Genomic DNA, 19,617 nt, shown 5'->3' with positions numbered 1-19,617 from the left:
AAAGAGCGTTTGTGGACTTCTCAGTGAGGGAAACTGAGAAGATGACCATCATGCGATCTTTAATCAGTGGTAGCCTGGCCGAAGTCTATTCAGAGATGCCAGAGGGACTGATGAAAGATTTTGCAGAGTTTAAAAAACTGGTGTTTGCAAGACATGGGATAAATGCGGAACAGCTGAGGCAAAGATTCAGGTCCCTCACAAAGAAACCAGAGCAGACTTTTACCCAAGTGGGGACCCAATTGGTGAGGCTGCTTGAGAAATGGCTATCTCAGGAGGGGACAGAGACCTACCAGCAGCTCAAAGACTTGATAGCGCTGGAACAGTTCTATTCAGTCCTGCATGGGGAACTGAAATTCCAGGTGAGGGAAAGGAAACCAAAATCTGTGGCAGAAGCAGCCGAGATCGCAGATTTTATTTCCCAAATAAGAAAGCCCTTGGGTGAGGGGAAAGCGATGGGGAAACCCAAAGAAACCTACAGCAAGTACTCTCAGGGACCAGGGAAAAGCCAGCAAGGGGGAGGGGCCCATGGTGAAGGGAAGCCCTCAGACATGAAACCAAGACCTCAGATTTTGGAGGGAAAACCAAAACACGATGAGAGAGACTCAAAATACACCAGAAAATGTTATTTCTGTCAGGGAAAGGGCCATCTAATCTCAGAGTGTGAGAAATTAAAGCAGCTAAAAGGAATTGTGCCTCAGGATTCGAGTGGAACCAAGCCAAAAGCTGTGTTCTGTGTCCAGAAAGAGCAAGGCTCATTGTCACTGAGGGAGCCTGTTGCCATGGCTACTCAATCTGGAACAGCTACATCTGCTGATCAGGCTGAGGAAAATGGTCCTCTTGTAGAGGTCAGGCGCTGCCTACTGGTGAGAACGGATTCTCAGTTGTTTGAGACAGCAGGGGTGGACGTAGGAATACTTGGCCATCAGTATCGGGGGCTGCGGGACACTTGTTCTCAGGTGACCCTGTGCCATCCAGATATTATTCCTAGGGAATATCTAATCCCAAATGAGAGCATGAAGGTGGCAGGGATTGAGGGGCAGGTGATCTCACTGCCAGTCGCGGAGGTACCTGTCAACTTTCAAGGCTGGAGGGGAGTTTGGCGGCTAGCAATTTCATCGACTCTGCCAGCAGCCGTGCTCGTGGGAAATGACCTGGCTGAACATGTGAAACGGGTGCTAGTGATTACACGTTCACAAGCCACCACGGGGACAGTTCAGGGGGGTAATGATGAGCCAGAGACGGAAGCAGGTGGGGGGAGTTCAGAAGCTGTGGTGGAAACCTTAACCACAGACAGCAGGTTTGGACAAGAGCAAAAGGCAGATGCCACTCTCCAAAAGTGTTTTGAACAGGTGACTGACGCCCAGCTAACACCTGAAACCCCAGTGAGATTTCTAGAGAAAAAGGGGATTTTGTATAGAGAGACCCTGAGGAATATCTCAAAAGGGGGAGATGGGATCAGAAGTCAGCTGGTGGTACCTGAAAAGTATCGCCCCATGATCTTACAAAGGGGGCACTCTGACATGTTTGCTGCGCACTTAGGGGTGAACAAAACACAGCAGAGAATCACACAGAATTTTTACTGGCCTGACATAGGGAAGCAGATCAGGGAGTTCTGTAAACAATGTGATGTGTGTCAAAGGCAGGGGAATAGCCGCGACAGGACCAAAGCAAAGTTGTGCCCTTTGCCTGTGATTGACACTCCGTTCGGATGCATAGGGGTGGGTATTGTGGGACCTTTGCCCAGGGCCACAAAGAGGGGGAACGGGTTCATTCTCACCATTGTGGACCATGCCGCGGGGTACCCTGAAGCCATACCCTTGACTAATATTGAAACTAACACAGTGGCAGATGCCTTGGTGGGGTATATGTCCAGGATGGGATTTGCCTCAGAGATAATCACAGATTTGGGCGCATCATTTACATCAAAGCTCATGAAAAGCTTATGGCAAATCTGTGGAATTGAGCACAGGGAAACCACTGCCTATCATCCTGAAAGTGATGGGTTGACTGAGAGGTTCAATGGGACTCTGGTGCGCATGATTAGGGCTTACTTGGCAGAGAATCCAGGCGGTTGGGACCAGAGGCTGCAATCCCTTTTATTTGCTTGTCGATCAGTGCCACAAGCCAGTGCCGGGTTCAGTCCATTTGAACTTTTATTTGGGAGAAGGGTGAAAGGGCCCCTTGATTTGATCAAACAGGATTGGGAGCAGATCACCCAGGATGACCCACCGGACGTTGTGACATACATAGACTCTTTAAGGAAGGACCTAAAGAGAAACCTAGAGCTAGCAGTAGAGACCCTGCAAGCTCAAAAGGTCAGAAAGAAAGTTTGGGATGACCAGGAAGGCAGGGAGAGGCACTTTAACCCAGGGGAGGAAGTGCTTTGGCCTAGGCTCTGCACAGAGAACAAACTGCAGCTGGGTATCCCAGAAACAAAATACTTGGGTCACATGGTAGGGGGAGGAGTGATAAAACCCCTAGAGGCCAACATAGAAGCAGTTCGTGATTGGCCCAGACCCAACACCAAGAGAAAAGTCAAATCATTTCTTGGGTTGGTGGGCTACTACAGAAAGTTCATCCCGAGGTTTAGCGAGATTGCGGCTCCGCTGACCGATCTGACGAGGAAGAAGGCTGATGACCGCATCCCGTGGACCAGCGACTGTGAGGAGGCGTTCCAGAGGTTGAAGCAGGCGCTAATCAACTATCCAGTGCTGCGTGCTCCAGACTTCGACCGGGAGTTCATCATCTACACCGATGCGTCTAACAGCGGGGTAGGAGCAGTTCTGTGTCAGGAGGATGAGAATGGTGACCAGCATCCAGTGTCCTACCTGAGTAGGAAACTTCAAAAAGGTGAGAGACATTTGGCAACCGTGGAGAAGGAGTGTTTGGCCATAGTCTACGCGATCCAGAAGGCCAAGCCTTACATCTGGGGAAGACATTTTGTTCTGTGCACTGACCATTCACCACTGCAATGGTTAAAGACAATGAAAACCCACAATAGCAAACTTATGAGGTGGGCTTTAAACCTACAGGACTATGACTTTGAAGTGAAGGTGGTCAGAGGGTCAGTGAACTGTGTTGCTGACGCCTTGTCAAGAAGACCTGAAGAATGAAGACGGCGAAAGAAACATGGACTATGTATATATATTGATGACAAAAAGTTAAATGTACCTGTTTTTTTGAACTTGGTTTGTATGAATAAAGGTAAATTGATGTAATGTATATGGTAAATGTTTAAATGCCTAATTGCTATGGTTAACTTAGAATGTAAGTATAAGTAAGTATGATATGGTATGTATAACTGTTGTTGTGTGTTTTATCCAGGTTGTTTTTTGGGAAAAAGCACCTTAGCTTTCCCCCTACAAAACAACTTATAAAGAGGGGAGGTGTTACATACAGCACTGATGTTACCTGTCTGTCATGGGTTTGGAGGGAAAGTTCCATCCTATGGGGAGTGGAAGGCGGGACATCAGGAGGAGGGGCTGTACTGTATATATATGTGAAGCGTGGGTGGAGAAGTTAGGAGACGCTGGGATGTGAAGAAGCAGCAGCTGGGAAGAAGAAGCTGGTGTGGGAGTCTGTGTGTCAGACAGGGTACTACTGTGTGTCAGTACCAACCTGATAGGTTCAGGTGTCTGTTGGTTAGCCAGAACTGATAGGTTCAGGGTCTGTGCTTTAAGTTAAGGGTTCTGTGTGAACCAAACTGTGTGTATGTATGAATGAGACTAAGCCACGTTACTATATCTTATTCACCTGATCTTTTTATTTTCCCTGTGTGTTGTATTTAAATAAACCTTATTCTTTATTTGTTTAAAAATCCATCCCTGGTCTGTGTGACTTCTTATAGGGAATGGTTGGTGGCAGCTTAGTTAACGTGTGGCATATCCCAGTAGGTCTGGGTTTGTCACACCAGCTAGTTTAGATACCTTTTTCTGAATCCATGTAGGATTGTTCATATTCTACAGGATTCTAGAAAAACTAAATTATGATTGGTTATTGGGTGTCATCACTGCCACTGAGGGTAAGAATATAATAGTGGGCAAGACCAAAATGGGTCATATATCTTTCCATGTCAGTCTGTTACTCTGTTGGTACATTTCACACTCTGAATAAGCTCAGGCATCTGTCTATATCTACAGCGAGCATCTCCGTCTAAGTATACTGATTTCTTTCCCAAACTGTTGTGTTTAATCTGTGATGCCATTTTCATCATTTAATCTACCATTTAAAAATCTCCTTAATAAAATAAAACCTCTACTACACATCTGGTTTGTTTCTTAGGAGTGTGGTTGGGCCATGGTAGTCCTAAATCTAGCCATGAGTTTTTGGCCAGCTATGAAGTTATTTCTTTTCCCTGTAGGGCTGGTTTTGGTTCTGAAGGAAGGGAGTCACTGGCCTTGCTTACTCCAGGCAGGAAATGACAACTGCCAGTAAACTTGGGCTGTTGAGCCTAGCTGGGTCCCTGAAGGCCTGGAACTACCCTGTTTCCCCTTAAATAAGCCCTAGTATGATTTTTCAGGATGCTTGTAATATAAGCCCTACCCCAAAAATAAAACCCTGTGAAGTTAAACCCTGCCCTCCACCATTGTGCAGCAACCAGAAGATGACATGAATAAATGTATTTGAATAAATGTAGATTGTTGTACATGAAAAAAAAATCCCCTGAAAATAAGCCCTAATGTGTTTTCTGGAGCAAAAATTAATATAAGACCCTGCCTTATTTTCAGGGAAAGATGGTGTATTTGGATTCCTTTTGCAAGTTTCTCAAAATGCAATGGAAAGACCTGTAATCCCCTGCCCCAGAGATTATATGACTATGCAGACTACTGGATACATACATATCCAGCTCTTTAATCAAGAACTTTTGCCCTGTATGATATTAAATATTCCCTGATTTTTCAAGACAACAAACAGGCACTTCTTTTCATACTGACCACTTTGGCATTTTACTAGCTAATGATCCCTGCAAATTTTGCAGATGATTCATCACTGTTCTTTGGCACCTTCACTAATGACTACAAACATATTATCTGATAAAACTATCACACGCTTAAAGAACTTATTTATTAAATCAAGATGCAATCACACTAAGTCCGACTCAGAAAACGAGGCTGTACCTAATGCAGACAACTAAATGGATACAATATTAATGCTTTCAAAAGCATTTCTTCATATATATTTTTACAAAATATTTCCTAAAAATCTTACCCCAGATATGCATTCATGCTGCAGATATTCTCTGGAAATCGCTTCCCATCTTCTCCTTTTGGTAGAGCTTTTTTAATGTTGCTTAACTGTAATTTATGAATGCAGTATAAAATGCTTGATTGAAATTCTCAAGTTTCAAGATAAATATATATTTTGTAGTAATTTAAACAATATTAATCAATTGTAAAAGGTAAATTAAGAAAATGCTAAATAGGACCACTTTCAGGAGTGTGTTAAAAGTTTATCAGACCAACTGTGAGAATTGAGGAGCAAGCAATAAGCTCAAGACCTCTGTCTTCTCCCTTTTCTCTCATGCCTTTAACTTTGATTCCCCTCCCCAAAAAAGACATTCGCTATGACATAACAAATTCTTGTTTGAGTAACCTCTTCAGGTAGGATTGTCAAGCATTACTGAAACACCAGAAGACTGGAGTGCTTTAAAGCCATCCCAAATGGAAATAGACCAGCAAATGTACACTGTGCTGTAAAACTTGTGAGCATTTGGAAGGAAATATCAATATTCTCAATTGATTTTGACTACAAATGACAGCCTATCCTATCAAAAGTAACTGCTTTATCATGTATTAAAATCATTGCCTCTTAGTGTAGCCCATGGAAGATTCGTATAATAGTTGCCAAACTAATCACTCACTGTAAGGCTGGATGAAATCAGCTACCTTGGCAAGCCCTGAGTGCATACCACACAGACGTTTGCAGAGGGACTGACAAAACAAAAACGAGTCATCTGCTGTCTTTGATTTTGTCCCTTAGAGGCCAAAACAACCTGACTATTTTACTGATTCATTTATTTATTGCGCTTCTGTGTGACCTTTCTCCCATGTGATAGGACTCAACATGGCTCACAAGTCATTAAAACAAACAAACAAAAAATTAAAACTAGATACATGAGTCATTAAAAAGTTATTAAACACCTAAGTTTTAAAATCATAATTTAAAAACAAATTTAAAAGTAGATCAGTATTGGAAACATACATACATTTCAAAGGTTATAATGGCAGCAAGTATAGGGCGCCTAGAGGTGTTAAAATTAAATATTGCGGTCTGCCTTGACCAGGGAAAGGAGGGCATCATTTGCTACTCTGCTTCAGGCTGTAAAATGACTTTGGCTGATCCTTGGGCTGAGTTACCATAAAAAAGAATCTTTATTAATTAGAGCTTCATTTTCCCAGTCTATTAAAAGACACTGTTCTTTCTTTGGTCCCCATGTCAGTAATGTTTTTGTGTAAACTCCAGATTGCAACCATTTCTGAGCTAGGAACAAACCCCACTATTAGCCATTAATTCCCCCTTTTTATTAATGGGTCTACCTTGTCCCTGCCCTGAAGATTCAGTTAGCTGAACCAATTAAAAAACTAAGCCAGTACAAAGAATAAGTCATCTGCTGTGCTTGTCCAATATTGTGTTTTATTAAAGCAGGGTAGGCAAAAGGCAGCCCACCAAAATTCTTTCTGCAACCCCTGGCCCTTCTCCAGATCCTTCTCATTCTGACATATAAAAGGTGAACTGTTACCCTAGGAAGTGTACTCAATGCACATTTTAATAAGTCACAGGACCACCCTGCACCATTTGAATACCCATTTTTGGAAACAGGCAGCTGCCTTCTAGTTCCTTTCCATTTCATTGTTTGTGTTGTTTTGATACGCCTCTCAGTCTGTGACCAGCCCCGCGTAGCTCCTGGGCCTATATTACCCACTCCTATCTTAATGGAAACACCAAGAATCTAGTTAGGCTGTGGAGTTCTAAATCTGCCTTATTTAATTGTATCAAAATTATCATTTCTCCAAAACTTTAATGAATTACCCCCCCAAACTGAAATACCTCTCCCATCAAATCATCGCCAGTAACAACAGCGATCTTCAAATCTACACCAGCCTTCTCTGCCACTTTTTTGAGAGCAGTGGCACATGAATGTGGATTCATCCCACCAGCATTGCTGACGATACGGATACCTGAGGACAATAAGTGCAGCACTGTGAAGAATGCATACACTGTGTGCATATGCTAGCACAAGCATATACACAAACACATACAGGTTTCTCTCTTGACTGTCTTTGCTCAGATTGTTATGTTTGTGGCTAGCTACTAAACAATTGCAGGGTGCGATAGTATGTAACTCTGATCAGATGAAAACACATTATTTAAACATCCACTTTTGGTTAGTAAATAATGCCCCAAAATGTTTATTTATAATAGAAAAAAGTGCTTGAGAAGTGGATTGTCAGTGGGTCTACGTAGGCACAAAGGAGGATGACTGATGCTAGTGGAAGTCAAGACAGAATGCCCTTCATCTAACATATCCTGGTTTGTTTTCCTAGCTTGCTAACTGACACCAAGCTAGAATTTCCTGGTTCATGTATAACTGGAAACTTTGGCCTTAATACAGTGGGGTCTTGACTTAAGAACAGCTTGAGTTAAGAACATTTTGACTTAAGAACCACTCTCATAGGAAAATATTGACTTGACTTACATACTTAGATTTGAGTTAAGAACTGAAAAAAACCAAGTGGGAGGCAGGGAAAGTGCAAAATTTGAACATTCAGTACTGTACTGCCTGGACTGTATTTTCCCTGCCTTCCCTGAACCTTTCTTGACCTAAGAAAAAAAGAAACAAAATATCCCCCTCTAGTGGTCGAAGGCAGAATAGCAGCTTCCCATTAGTTTCTATGGACGGGAAAGAGCAGATACGGATCAAATGGTTCTCAATGCATTCCTATGGGAAATGCAGATTTGACCTGAGAACTTTTTGACTTGAGAACCGCCTTCCAATACGGATTAAGTTCTCAAGTCAAGACCCCACTGTATAAAAATCTGTATCCCAAACCTGTCATACAGTGGAAGGAAAGGAGGAGCACATGGGAAACTTTTCGGCCCCGGTGCTCATTCATGGATTCCAAAACTATGGTCAATCACCCAAAACAAGCCAAATTCTCTTCCAAATTACAAACTGTGCTATCAATTCCAATTTTTGGGACTCTTTCCAGGGTGTTCTGGGTAGAGAATACTTTGAAGTGGATTACAATTTCCTTCTTTTGGGAATGCCCTGGGAATGTGTTGCTTGCCCATGGCTACACAGGCTGGCTCGTCTTCCAAGAGGCACAGTGGGGACTGAACACTCAACCTTTGGCAATGCAGCCAGATACCTACTGAGATACGTGCATACATTTATTATTAAACCTCAGTATTTTGAAATAGAGGGCAAGAGAAGGGAGCTGTTATTTCTTACTTTATTACCAGAAACTATTTAATATTATAACAACTTCCTACCTTTTCTCTGTATGTCCTTTATATAAGGAGCCACTGCAGTTAATACAAAATCAGGAATATATCCCAAATCCTGAAAATAATACAAAATAAATAACAGTTTATCAGAGAAAACATGCCATTGCTTTAGAATTGTCTTTGAAAAAATCAATTAAACTGCTACTCAGTTTTCACTTCTTTCCCAAAACAACATTCCTTAGGGAGGGGAATTAGCTACATATTGAAGACAAGGCGTGACTGCATCACTTCATGGTCTACGAGAAGCAGATCACCGTCTTCTTTTCCCGCTGTTTTCCACCAGGAACTGAATGTTTTACTCTGGAAACAAGTACTGTATATGCTTTTAGTAGCTGTTTAATTTATTTACTGGCTGCAGGTTTTTGCTCTGTTTTTGTTGGTCCTGCTGTTTTTAGCCATTTTAATGGTTTTTTATCTATAAATGTCTTGTATTTTGTTAGTTGCTTCAAACAATTCCTTTTTGGGTTGGGTAAAGCACAGTATGCCTCTCCTGAACAATAAGCAAATAATCTATGCAAAAGTTGTACTGTATTTCACACATGGTTGTTTTCTAATTAAGCAACGAAAATGATTCCTTAAAAAAAAAAAAAGCTAAAATGCACAATATGTTTTCTGAAATACAAAATTAAGTTCAGTAAAGTGCACTGTTCTCAGTGTTCTTATACATGTTAATGAAACCATGTAGCCCCGAGTAGACGTTGTCTAGAGGGGCGGGGTAGAAATTGAATAAATAAATAAAATAAATAAATGTAAATTCTAATATTCTAGGCTGAAGATAATGGGTCAAGCCAGACATTAAGAGATATGCATATTCCATACAATTAACCTGTTTCCCCTCTGTGAGCTGGTGAGCTTGGGCACTCAGGAAAGATCTACCTTCACATTCCATTGGCCCTCTACGTAGGTACAAGGTGTGTCCCTTCTCCTGGGTATTACCCTGGAATGAAGTCTCCTCTGGACCGAAAAGACAGGAGATACCAAAAGGAGCATGGAAATGAGGAAGGTAGGGAAAAGCCCACCAAGGAGGTCTCCTGCCAAGAGGAGAATAAAAAGGATACAAAGGAAGACCTGGAAGCAGTCAGCGGGCAGTTGTGTCTTACTATGCTAAACAAGATTTCAGCTATTGAAAATTTTTTAAAAAAGTATTTTGCACAAATTGTATTTCTGAAAAAATGCTGTTATCAGGAAAACCATTTAGTGACAGCAATTGTCAGAAATTAAAGACTTCTCCTTATCCCATTGACCCCAACAGCTTTCCTACAACAAAGTGGATCCCAAGAGACCCTCCATTAAATAGGATTTCAGACAACTGAAATGTTAACATTTTTCACATTGTTCCTTCAGAAATTCAACCCATAAGCCAGTTGGTTTAGATATATATTTTACACAAGTCTTCCAGCTCTGTTGAGTTCACGTTTCTGTAATTGAGACTGTGGTTTTAGAGGTGGGGGAAATAAATTTACTTACGGGAGCTCTGGCTTTGGCTGTAGCTAGTAAAGACATTGTAATTTCAGAAAGGTAATCAAAAACCAGGAAATCCAGCTTGCCTCCATAGAGTAGTTGAGGAACTAATGCAAGATAATAAATAGAGATTAAGAAGGGGGAAAACCACAATGCAATGTAAAAACATTTATTGCAAACTATTGAAAAATACAGGATTTGTAGCAGAGGAACTAATATGTTAATAAGACAATTCTGCTGAACACTGGACCTTACTCTCAGCACAGACTGTACAGGGATTTGAGCACTATGTTAAAGTTAAGGTGGCCAGATGCTGGACTACAACTCTATGGAATGTGCTGTTTGGGGCTGATAGACACTCAAGTCCAACAGTATCTAAAGCAGTGGTCCCCAACCTTTTCTAAACCACGGACTGGTTGGGGTGGGTGGGGCCCGTGCATGGGGGGCGGGGTGTGCACAGTAGCAGGTGGGCAGTGCACGCTCACACGCATGCACAGGTAGGCGGGGCGCCCTCGCGGGTGGGCAGGGCACTCGCGCGGGGGACCCAGGTGTGCAGGTGGGCCATGCATGTGGGCATGCATGCAGGGGGGCGGGAGATGTGTCTCCACAGCCCAGTCCTGCCAAAGCCACAGCCTGGTCCTCGGCCGCGGACTGGGTGTTGGGGACCCCTGATCTAAAGGACTGTAGGTTTGCCATCTTTGCATTATAGAAAACAGTTATAAAAGTATAACACAAGGCCAATGACTATGACCTCTTATTGCTTAACACAGTAAATCACAATGGGGATTTGGTGAGTCATGTCCAGAACTGCTTAGCACACTAAGCTGCAGAGTACACCCATTTGAATCAATGAAACTTACAGTGGAGTTGACTCACTAAATTCCCATTAATTCAATGGGCTTACTCTGCTATGATTTACTACACTAAACAACAGGAATTTGGACATGGTTAGATTAGAAAATCAAAGGGAGAATATTCAAGGTTTCTCGAACTACCCCAAAACTCTGGCCCTCAGTGATTTCGGGAGATGTTAGTGTGTGGATGACATTCTCCATCCATCTTCTGTTGTAACAAATAGCACTGTGAATAGGTTTGGGGCCATATTTTGCTTTATGTGACATTTCACTTAGCAATATCAACCCCTCTACTTTGTAGTCCAGTCCTATGTGTGTTTACATACAAGTAAAAATACTTTATGCCATAAAACCTGTACAATTTACCTGGATATACAGTAAGTCATTTTGAATATGATTGGGCTTTACGTCTAAGCAGTCACAATGCAACTCAGTTGCACTGTTTGGTTACCAGTCTAACTATTTTGTATGACCCTATTGCTGTTTTTAAAACCTGTGAATAGGGGCTCAATCAGACAACTATTTGTCCCTCTGTTTGGTTGGCTATGAGCAGTTTCTTGACTGGTCCTTCACACAAACCAAATATATTGATTTTTTTCCTTTTCTTTTTTAAGGAATGCAGACCCCCAGAAAGAGTCTACCGGAGTCTTTAAAAATAATTCACTTCCTCTACCAATCCACCTTGGAGCAGAGGAAGTGTTCAATTTGACATTATCATGAAGCACTTATTAAGTCACTAAATGATATTGGAAGGAGCTGGATCAAATAGTGTTGCTTGAGCTCTGATATGCCATTTGGATGTGAAGATTGCATCTCCACCCAGTCTCAAGGGTTGATTTACCAGTCCACTTCCAAAGAGCATAGAAGATTATTGTAGAATGAAAGTACAATAATCAAAATGTATGCATTGACTATAGACATATCATTTTAACGTGATGGCATTCTCAAAAAAGATGCAGCTCTCCGAACTGTAGTCATCATATTTCTATTTGCTGAGGTGTGTACTATTAAAGACTCCTCCTTTTCCTTCTGAACCTATTCATCAATAGCTTCAAAATCCTCATTAGGTCTCAGGTTCAGAATAACATTTTATCTCATTCTAATCAATCCCTTTAACTATGAATATGCTAATACTAGATGGTTTTGATGCCGGGGCGGTTGAAGGGTGCAATCCAATCCTTTGCACTCTTTCTTTTAAATCCCACTCAGTCTGGCTCACGACCAAGCTTTGACTGCACTGCATGTAATCTGAGTTGGTGTAAACACCAAGTAAATAACCAAGTTAAGAGCCATCTGGCGTCTTATTCTCTCTTCCTTTCACCCTCATGTTATTCAAACGGAAACTTAGCATGAGTCAAGCTTGTTTGTCGTGGAGGCAAGTTTCTTTTCGGATTTGTTTTGCACGGCTCCATTCTGAAGAGGCGCTTCGTTTCTGATGCCAAAGCCTGCTCCGCCTGTTCGTAAAATAAGCGCATACAAGCGGCAGGTTTCTTCTTCCTGAGTCTTAGAAGTAAGGAAAGCGAGCCTGTTTTAATTATGACAGGGGAACTAGAGCACAATATTATTAATGACTTTTTTCCTATTTTCCTTTCAGCCAGCTCACTGAATTATACACAAAGAGGGCCTATCCTCTCCATCCCCACAACCACTCTGTGGGGAAAAGTCTGGTTCGAAGGGAAAGGGAGCCTGCAAGCGATTTCGGCAGGTCTTTTATCTGCACGATTACTAGAGCATGAAGCCCCTGCTTCTTGGTGCTTCCGGGTAGGAAGCTTGCCCCTCGGCAAGGTATAAAAAGTGCGCCCCTGAAGCCAGGGGCGTGTCGATTTCCCGCCTTTTCCACTAGGCTTCCGCCGGCGGGGTCTCTCGGCTGCCCGCCAGCAGGAGGAGCTGCGAGCCAGCCGGCTTTCGCCCCTCGCTCGGGCGGTCGAGCGCGCCGCTCCCCTCGGTAGTACCTGAGGCCGCCGTGTCTCCCCAGAAGCCTGAGGCACAGCCGATCCGCACAGGGCTCGGCTGCGGGGCGCACGTTTCGCTGCACCACCGGCGGCAACAGCGGCTGCTTCCTGCCCGCAAGAGCCGAGGCGCAGCGGCTGCTGCCCGGAGCCCCAGCAGCGAGGCGCAAACCATGGTGTCCCCTCAAATGGCGCGGCCTGGGCGGGTTCCTCCGAAGGGAAGTTGCGCTGAAGGAGGAGGCCCGTCTGCGGGCCCGGCCAGCCGCGAAGTGGAAAACCTTCGCCAGGCCTCTTTCTGGGTGCGGCCAATAGAAGCACCTCCGGATCGCTGCTAATAGATCCCGTACTTGTACGACGGGAAAGAGCATGTTCATTCATGGACGGGTTTCTCATACTCATCTAATACATCTTTACATACGATATGTTCTGCAAATGGATTGAATAGATAACTAGACAAAATACATTCCTAACTGACGCCTTTGCCGTAGTTCCATGTCTCCGTGTTCTGTCCTAATAGTAGCCTGTATAGCCCATAGTACAAGCTGTGCCTTTGGGCAATGAAATGCTCTGGTCCACCCATTTCCTTAGGACAATACCTTTTCATCATCTACACAGGAAAAGGCTTTACTATAATCTATGAAAAATAAACTGACTTTCTTCTGAAAGTTTTTAGTTCACTCCAGTAGCCAACGTATATTTGCAGTGTTCTTTAGTGCTTCTTCCATTCCTGAATCTAGTTTGGAACACCTGGAATTTGTCATTATATGGTAAAAGTACATCAGTTTGCTTGCACAGAAAATTACTCGGATACGGTAGTCCTATAATTACTGCAATCTTTGGAGTCTCTTTGGGTTGGAATAGGTAATTGAATGTCCCTAGTCTGGATTCCATTGTTTTGTTTTCCGTATTTGTTGGCATATTTTTGTCAGTATTTTGATAGGTTCAATCTCTGTAGCTTGAAATAAATTCTTTTGATCTCCCATTTAGTCCTGGTGATTTATTTCTTCAGCATGTTTTGAGAATAGCTTTCATTTTGCTTGCTCAGATTGCCGGTTTGTCATCAATGGATTTTTACTTAAAGGAATCTGCCATCCACACATCTTTTCTGACTTCTTCAGTATTTTGTTTTCATCTTCCATTTCTTTTATCTTGATCAGATGTTTCCCTGTTGATCATTCTGCATCCTTAATCTAGGTTTAAATTTCCCACTGTTTTGTTGGATTTTATACAAGAGATGTCTTGATTTCCTTTTTTCAGTGGCCTGTGTCTTTGCAATGATTACTGTAATAGCACCCTTTGTCCCTATATGCAAGTTCCTGAAAAGCTGCATTTGGAATTCTGTCCCTATTTCTGTCAAGTCTTCCTTTGCTTTCTTATCTGGAGATAACAATTTTAAGAGTTTCATCTGTAATTCATTGAGGTTTCCTTTTTCTTCTTTCAGGAATCACCTTTTGGCATTCCTTCCTGGCAATTTCTCTGGTTTCAATCCACAGTTCTTTCGGTTTGCAGTCAATTGATTTTGATAATGCAAATCAGGTTTTTTTTCATGATCACCTGTGACAGGAGCTGAACACAACCCAGTCCTTTGTCAACAGGCGAGACTACAAAATGGTAGAGACTTGTGTGGCTCACTGAAGGCAATAGGAAGATTGGGGAGGGGAACCACAAAAATGTAACTTGGTCACCTCAGTCATCTTAATGACTCTTGGTCTGAGATGAGTTTTTAAATGGATTGTTGTGCTCTGTTTTAAATGTGTTTTAGTATTGGTTTTATTTCCCTTTTAAAAATATAATTATTTTAAAATATTTTTATTAGAGACAGGGGCTTCATATTCGTATATGAATACGAAGCCTCCCAGCACAGGTGGCCTGGCTGATTACCTCCCATCCTCAGACCCTGCCGGACCACTTACTGTGGCTGACATAATCATCAGCTTGCTATTCACAGCAGTGGTTTGGCTGCCGCAACCCTGCCTCCCTGCTCACCCAGCCACTCTGGAAAGGGGGTGGGAGGATGAGTCTCCCTGCTCAGCCACATGGTAAGTAGTCTGGTGGGGTCTGAGTGTGGGGGTCAATCAGCCGGCCCAACCGTGCTGGGGGGACTCATATTCGTATACAAATGCAGAGCCCCCGTCTCTAATTTGTATACTTACTATTTTTAGCTTTTAAATATTGTCTTTTTAATGATGTAAGCCTCCTTGGGTCCTTTTTAAGGAGAAAGGCAAGATAAAAATATTGCAAATAATTAATTGATTGATTGATTGATTAAATGTAGATTCTAAATTCCATTTTGCTTTGTTGGAGGTCTGGCTTTGTAAACTGTGGGCACCACACCTGCTTGGCCTTGATTATGGACTGGATGAGAGCTAACAGGTGGAAGTGGAATCCTGACAAGATGGAGATCTTGTCGGGAGGGGAACCTGACCAGTTGGACAGTATTTTGATCTGATCTGGATGGGGTTACACTTTACCTAAAAAACCATTTATTTAACTTTGGTGTGCTTCTGGACCTGGCTGTCTCTATGGAGAAGCAAATTTCTGCTGTAGCCATGTCTGCCTTTTTTCAGCTTCGGCAAATTGCACAGTTGCAGCTAGTTCATGCATTGGGAATCTCAGGGATTGACTCTTGGTGGGGCTAGCTTTGAAGGCAACATGCAGCAGGTACAAAATGCGGTGGCCAAGCTGGTTTTATGAGCTTTGAAATATGGTCATATTTCTCAGATCCTTGGAATGTCTTCATTGGCTCCCTGTCTGCCTCCATGACAAATTCAGAGTGTTAGCATTGACTTACAAGGGCCCTAAATACTTTGAGGCTCTGTTCTTAAGATCTTATACCCGTGTCACACATTCTTCCTAGGTTTCCTTGCTGCAGATGGCTACCTTGAGGGAGGCCCCAAAAACGATAACTAGGAACCGGGCCTTCTCAGTGATAGCCACAAAGCTGTGGAATACTTTATTTCTAGATAGAGTGGACCCTTGACTTACAGACGGCTTGACTTACAGACTTTTTGAGTTACAGACTTCTCTGGCCGCAAAATTTAGGTTTGACTTGCAGCCTGAGAATTGACTTACAGAGCAGAAAAAAACCAAAATGGAACAAAAATGGCCTGTTACGGGATTAATCGGTTTTCAATGCACTGTAGGTCAATGGAGACTTGACTTACAGACTTTTTGACTTGAGAACCGCCTTCCAATACAGATTAGGTCCTCAAGTCAAGACCCCACTGTATATGCCATGCTCCCTCTCTCTTTACCCTTAAAAAGCTTGTGAATTCTGTGCTCTTTAAATAGGCCTTCAAGTCCCACCCCTGTAGGAGACCATTTGATGTAATATTTAATGTGCTATTTTTTTAGTTGTACATGTTATTTTTAGCTTTCACTATCACAGTTCTTGTGGGAATTATGTGGTATTTTTGGTGGATGTGGGTTAGGAGAGGTGTTTTTTTTTCCATTGTGAACCACTCAGAATAGTGGTTTGCCATTAGATGGGCAGTATATAAATGTAATAAATAAATATATAAATAAATCTGACCCAATTTTTGAACTATTTGCTTTATACCATCTGAACTTGATGAAGAGTTCTAGTAACTCAGAAGCTTCTTTTATATATACGTTTAAGGTATTATCCAAATTCATCTGTTGTTAATGGATCACATAAACACATTTTGCTCTAGTGAAGTTTTTCCAGATTAGTATCTTGACCAGTAGGAGGCTCTGTTGCTCTGTCTGTGAACTCTAGTTAAATTCTGAAAATAAGAGAAAAAGTATGAAAATAACAAAGATTGTCCCCTTAAGCGGACCATAATGTTATTATGTGGTAACTATTAATAAGGTGAGCAGTTTGCCATGAGAAGGGGCTGTGTTGTTGCATGGAGCTGTTATTCAAAGCCAAGAGTTTTAAGTTGCAATACAAATTGGATGAAATAACCAGTAAAGCATACTGAAAGAATATTGTCTGCCAACCAAAATAGCACACATATTAGTCACAGTGAAAATGTAATTTATTTTTTTTCTATTGGGTTTTGGTTGGTATCCCACAGTGAAAAAATGTAATACTGAATGTTGCAGTTTAGGATTGGAGAAGTTGGTGGTTCGTTTTCAGCAGGTACCGAAGATTTAAAGAACTCAGGACAAAGTGACAGCAGATGGCAGTCTCTAATTACTTATACAGATAGTGAGAATCTCTTCTAATATTTTCTGATGCAAGTTCACAAACTGTTTAATGTTCCTACTTGTATTAACTGTTTACAAAACTATTTTAAGATTCATTTAAGCTAATGGAAGTCACAATGAGTTCCAGAATTGCTGACTTGGAGGAAATCATAATCCTCCTGAAATTTATGGAAGCTATTCCTTTGACTTCAAAGGAGTTAGAAGGATATGCTTGTATGAAAAAAAAAGTTCAGGATACAAAAAGACTGCACTGACTGCTGCACCTACCACTGGATCTTAAACTTATGTTCATGTGCAGCTCTTTTGGCTGCACAACATTTATAAAATAAACACATTACAAAGAAACTATAAAGTATTTATGTAATTTATGCCTTGTATTTCAGCATTAGTACAGACTCAAGAGTGACTTGCCAAATTTGTTGGAAGGCCTGTCAAGACAGGAATATGGAGTGGTCTGGGTCACATATAAAAGGTTCTTATCTTCATGGTGATCTATTTTATCTCTCACATGAGGGATCCTTTCATTCACACTGTAGATGTTTATTCTCTTGTGAGAAGGGTCGACACAAGTCTTTGGATTGCCAGTTTATTTGTGAGCAAGGTTTCCCTGGTTTGCTCAGGAGTCAAGAGCTGGAGGCAGGGCAAGCTTGCGGCAGAGGTACTGGCACAATGGGAAAATATCAGGGTCAAGGTTGGGGCGACAGAAGGGAGGTAAACCCCACCTTTCCCCCACCTTTTGCCTCTGCTGGGGCTGCGCTGCCTTTTAGGGGTGGAACCCATTGGCTCAACTTAGCCCCCTTTCCCCTCCTTTTCTTTCAGCTGTTATACAGTGGGCCACAATGGTTTTTCTTTTGTTTGTTAGTTGAATAGTGACATATCAAAAGGGTAATGTATCAAACCAGCATAATGTTAGAACTGTGCTGTGTCAGTTAGGGAAATATTTTTTAAAAATAGAGGAGGTGGTTTCTCCATTCCCCCTTTAATGTCATAATCCACATATTATGTCAAGAGCTATCACATCTGAGGATGTGGACTTGTCCATGAAAGCTCACATTAAAATATAGCACTTTTTAAAGTGCCACAATGTTTTGGCCTTTATTTTTTATTCTTCTCTTGCTGATATGCTAGCACAGAGTAACATGGTTACCTCTGCTAAAACGTCTGATGAAGCAGCCCCACAGCTCCATTTTGGTATGAACTGGCCATCCACACAGGCTACACAATTGAGTGTGTCAAATCCTGCCCAAGAAAGGAAGCCCTGTACCAGAAATGTGTGACAGCTCTTAAAAGAGGAAGGTAGGTTGATCTATATAGAAACGCATGGATGACACAATTTGGTTTGAACCAAACTACAAACAGCGATCCAAATATCAATTTATATATCCACCTGGAGAGGCCCTACAAAAAAGTAAACAAGCAGCCTGTTAAAGGAATGCAAGCCTAGACACAGCTCTTCAAAGCCACAGTGTTAGTGAAAGCATCCTTTGAACATCTAAGAAACAGTTTCACTGTCTGCACCAAAACTGAAGAGGCTCGTATCTCATCTGTACTCAGTGACAATCCAGCATATTTAGGTACATAAGGGCTGGAATCATTTTTGGCATCAAAGAAGAAAAAGTTGCGCCTGCGTACACTTGCCAGGCATTATGCCCAGGCAGTCTAGGCTGAGCAGTTAGATTAGCTGTGAGGAAGCTGATTCTTGAAGGATTTGGAAGCTGAACTGGGAAGGAGAATAAGCAGGCTGCTGAATGTAGGCTAGGCTGGCACTTGATTTAAGAACAAATGATAATGCTTCTGTTTATACATTATTCAGGTCAGCAAGAAAAGCATAGTGAGCAGCTTGGCTGCATGTTTAGGCCTATCCTCAAAGTTGTGCTGCTACTCTCACCATCCCTATAGCTGTGTTAAATATTGACTTTAGCTAAAGTGGGGAGCCTTTTATACTAGTGTAGGCTCCCCATGCAGCTCAGAATCAGAATAATAAAACATAGCTCAGTGGTTTAGGTATCTGATTGGCAGCCCTGTCGCCCAGTGTGCCTCCTTGACAGGCTAAAGTCTATTTATTATTCTGAAATTTATAGTGTATACCATCCCATTTAGTGCACAGCACTATTCTGGGCAATGTACATATAAAAGCCAGGCCAGGAAAACAAAAGGACATAATCAACCATAATAACAGGCAAACATCAACCAAGGGGGAAAATAGAGAAGGCCCAGCTGACAGGAATCATGGCATGGATGTTTGAAAAAGAAAATTCACCACAACTGCCGGGGCAATTTCTTTTTCAAACGGGGAATTAGGTCTGTCCAAAGCATAAAGCAAGTTAGTTAGGCCATCTATCTAGGTGAGCACAATTCAGGTGCCTGTGAGGTCTGAGTCCTACACATGGGAGTCCTGGGAGTGAGGAATATGGGATTTGTAGTCCAAATAATCCAAACTGCGCATCCCTTTCAGGCACTGTGTGAAAAGCTCCCATTTCAGACGTTCTATCAAACATGAGAGCACAAAAACCTGTACCATTTTGACTGAACTTAAAACAGGTAGCACCTCTGTTACGGTGACTGCATACATCACCAAACAGGATGGTATGCATTACCTGAGAGAAGAACACTGGTTCGCATAAAAATGTGTACATGAATTTGTGTGCATAGATGCAAAATTAGGAAATACT

At 42.1% G+C, this 19,617-nt stretch overlaps 1 protein-coding gene across 3 annotated transcripts in view; it reads right to left on the bottom strand.

Annotated features, from left to right (window-relative positions):
- LOC110072797 (uncharacterized) overlaps positions 1-14,320 on the bottom strand; it is a 61,976-nt gene extending 47,656 nt beyond the window's left edge. For all 3 annotated transcript variants that reach the window (XM_078394791.1, XM_073001528.2, XM_078394792.1), the window contains exons 1-5: positions 12,776-14,320; positions 9,976-10,076; positions 8,494-8,563; positions 7,048-7,178; positions 5,209-5,294 (exon numbers count right to left, since the gene is read on the bottom strand). In XM_078394791.1, coding sequence (XP_078250917.1) covers positions 5,209-5,294; positions 7,048-7,178; positions 8,494-8,563; positions 9,976-10,076; positions 12,776-12,947 — 560 coding nt within the window. In that variant the 5' untranslated portion in view covers positions 12,948-14,320. The remainder of the gene's footprint in view (positions 1-5,208; positions 5,295-7,047; positions 7,179-8,493; positions 8,564-9,975; positions 10,077-12,775) is intronic.
- Between the last annotated feature and the right edge of the window lie 5,297 nt (positions 14,321-19,617).

The sequence above is a fragment of the Pogona vitticeps genome, chromosome 5 (assembly GCF_051106095.1).
Source record: "Pogona vitticeps strain Pit_001003342236 chromosome 5, PviZW2.1, whole genome shotgun sequence".
In the NCBI taxonomy this organism is placed as follows: Eukaryota; Metazoa; Chordata; class Lepidosauria; order Squamata; family Agamidae; genus Pogona; species Pogona vitticeps.
The sequence above is the reverse complement of the archived record's forward strand: the minus strand, read 5'-3'. Positions and strand labels throughout refer to the sequence as shown.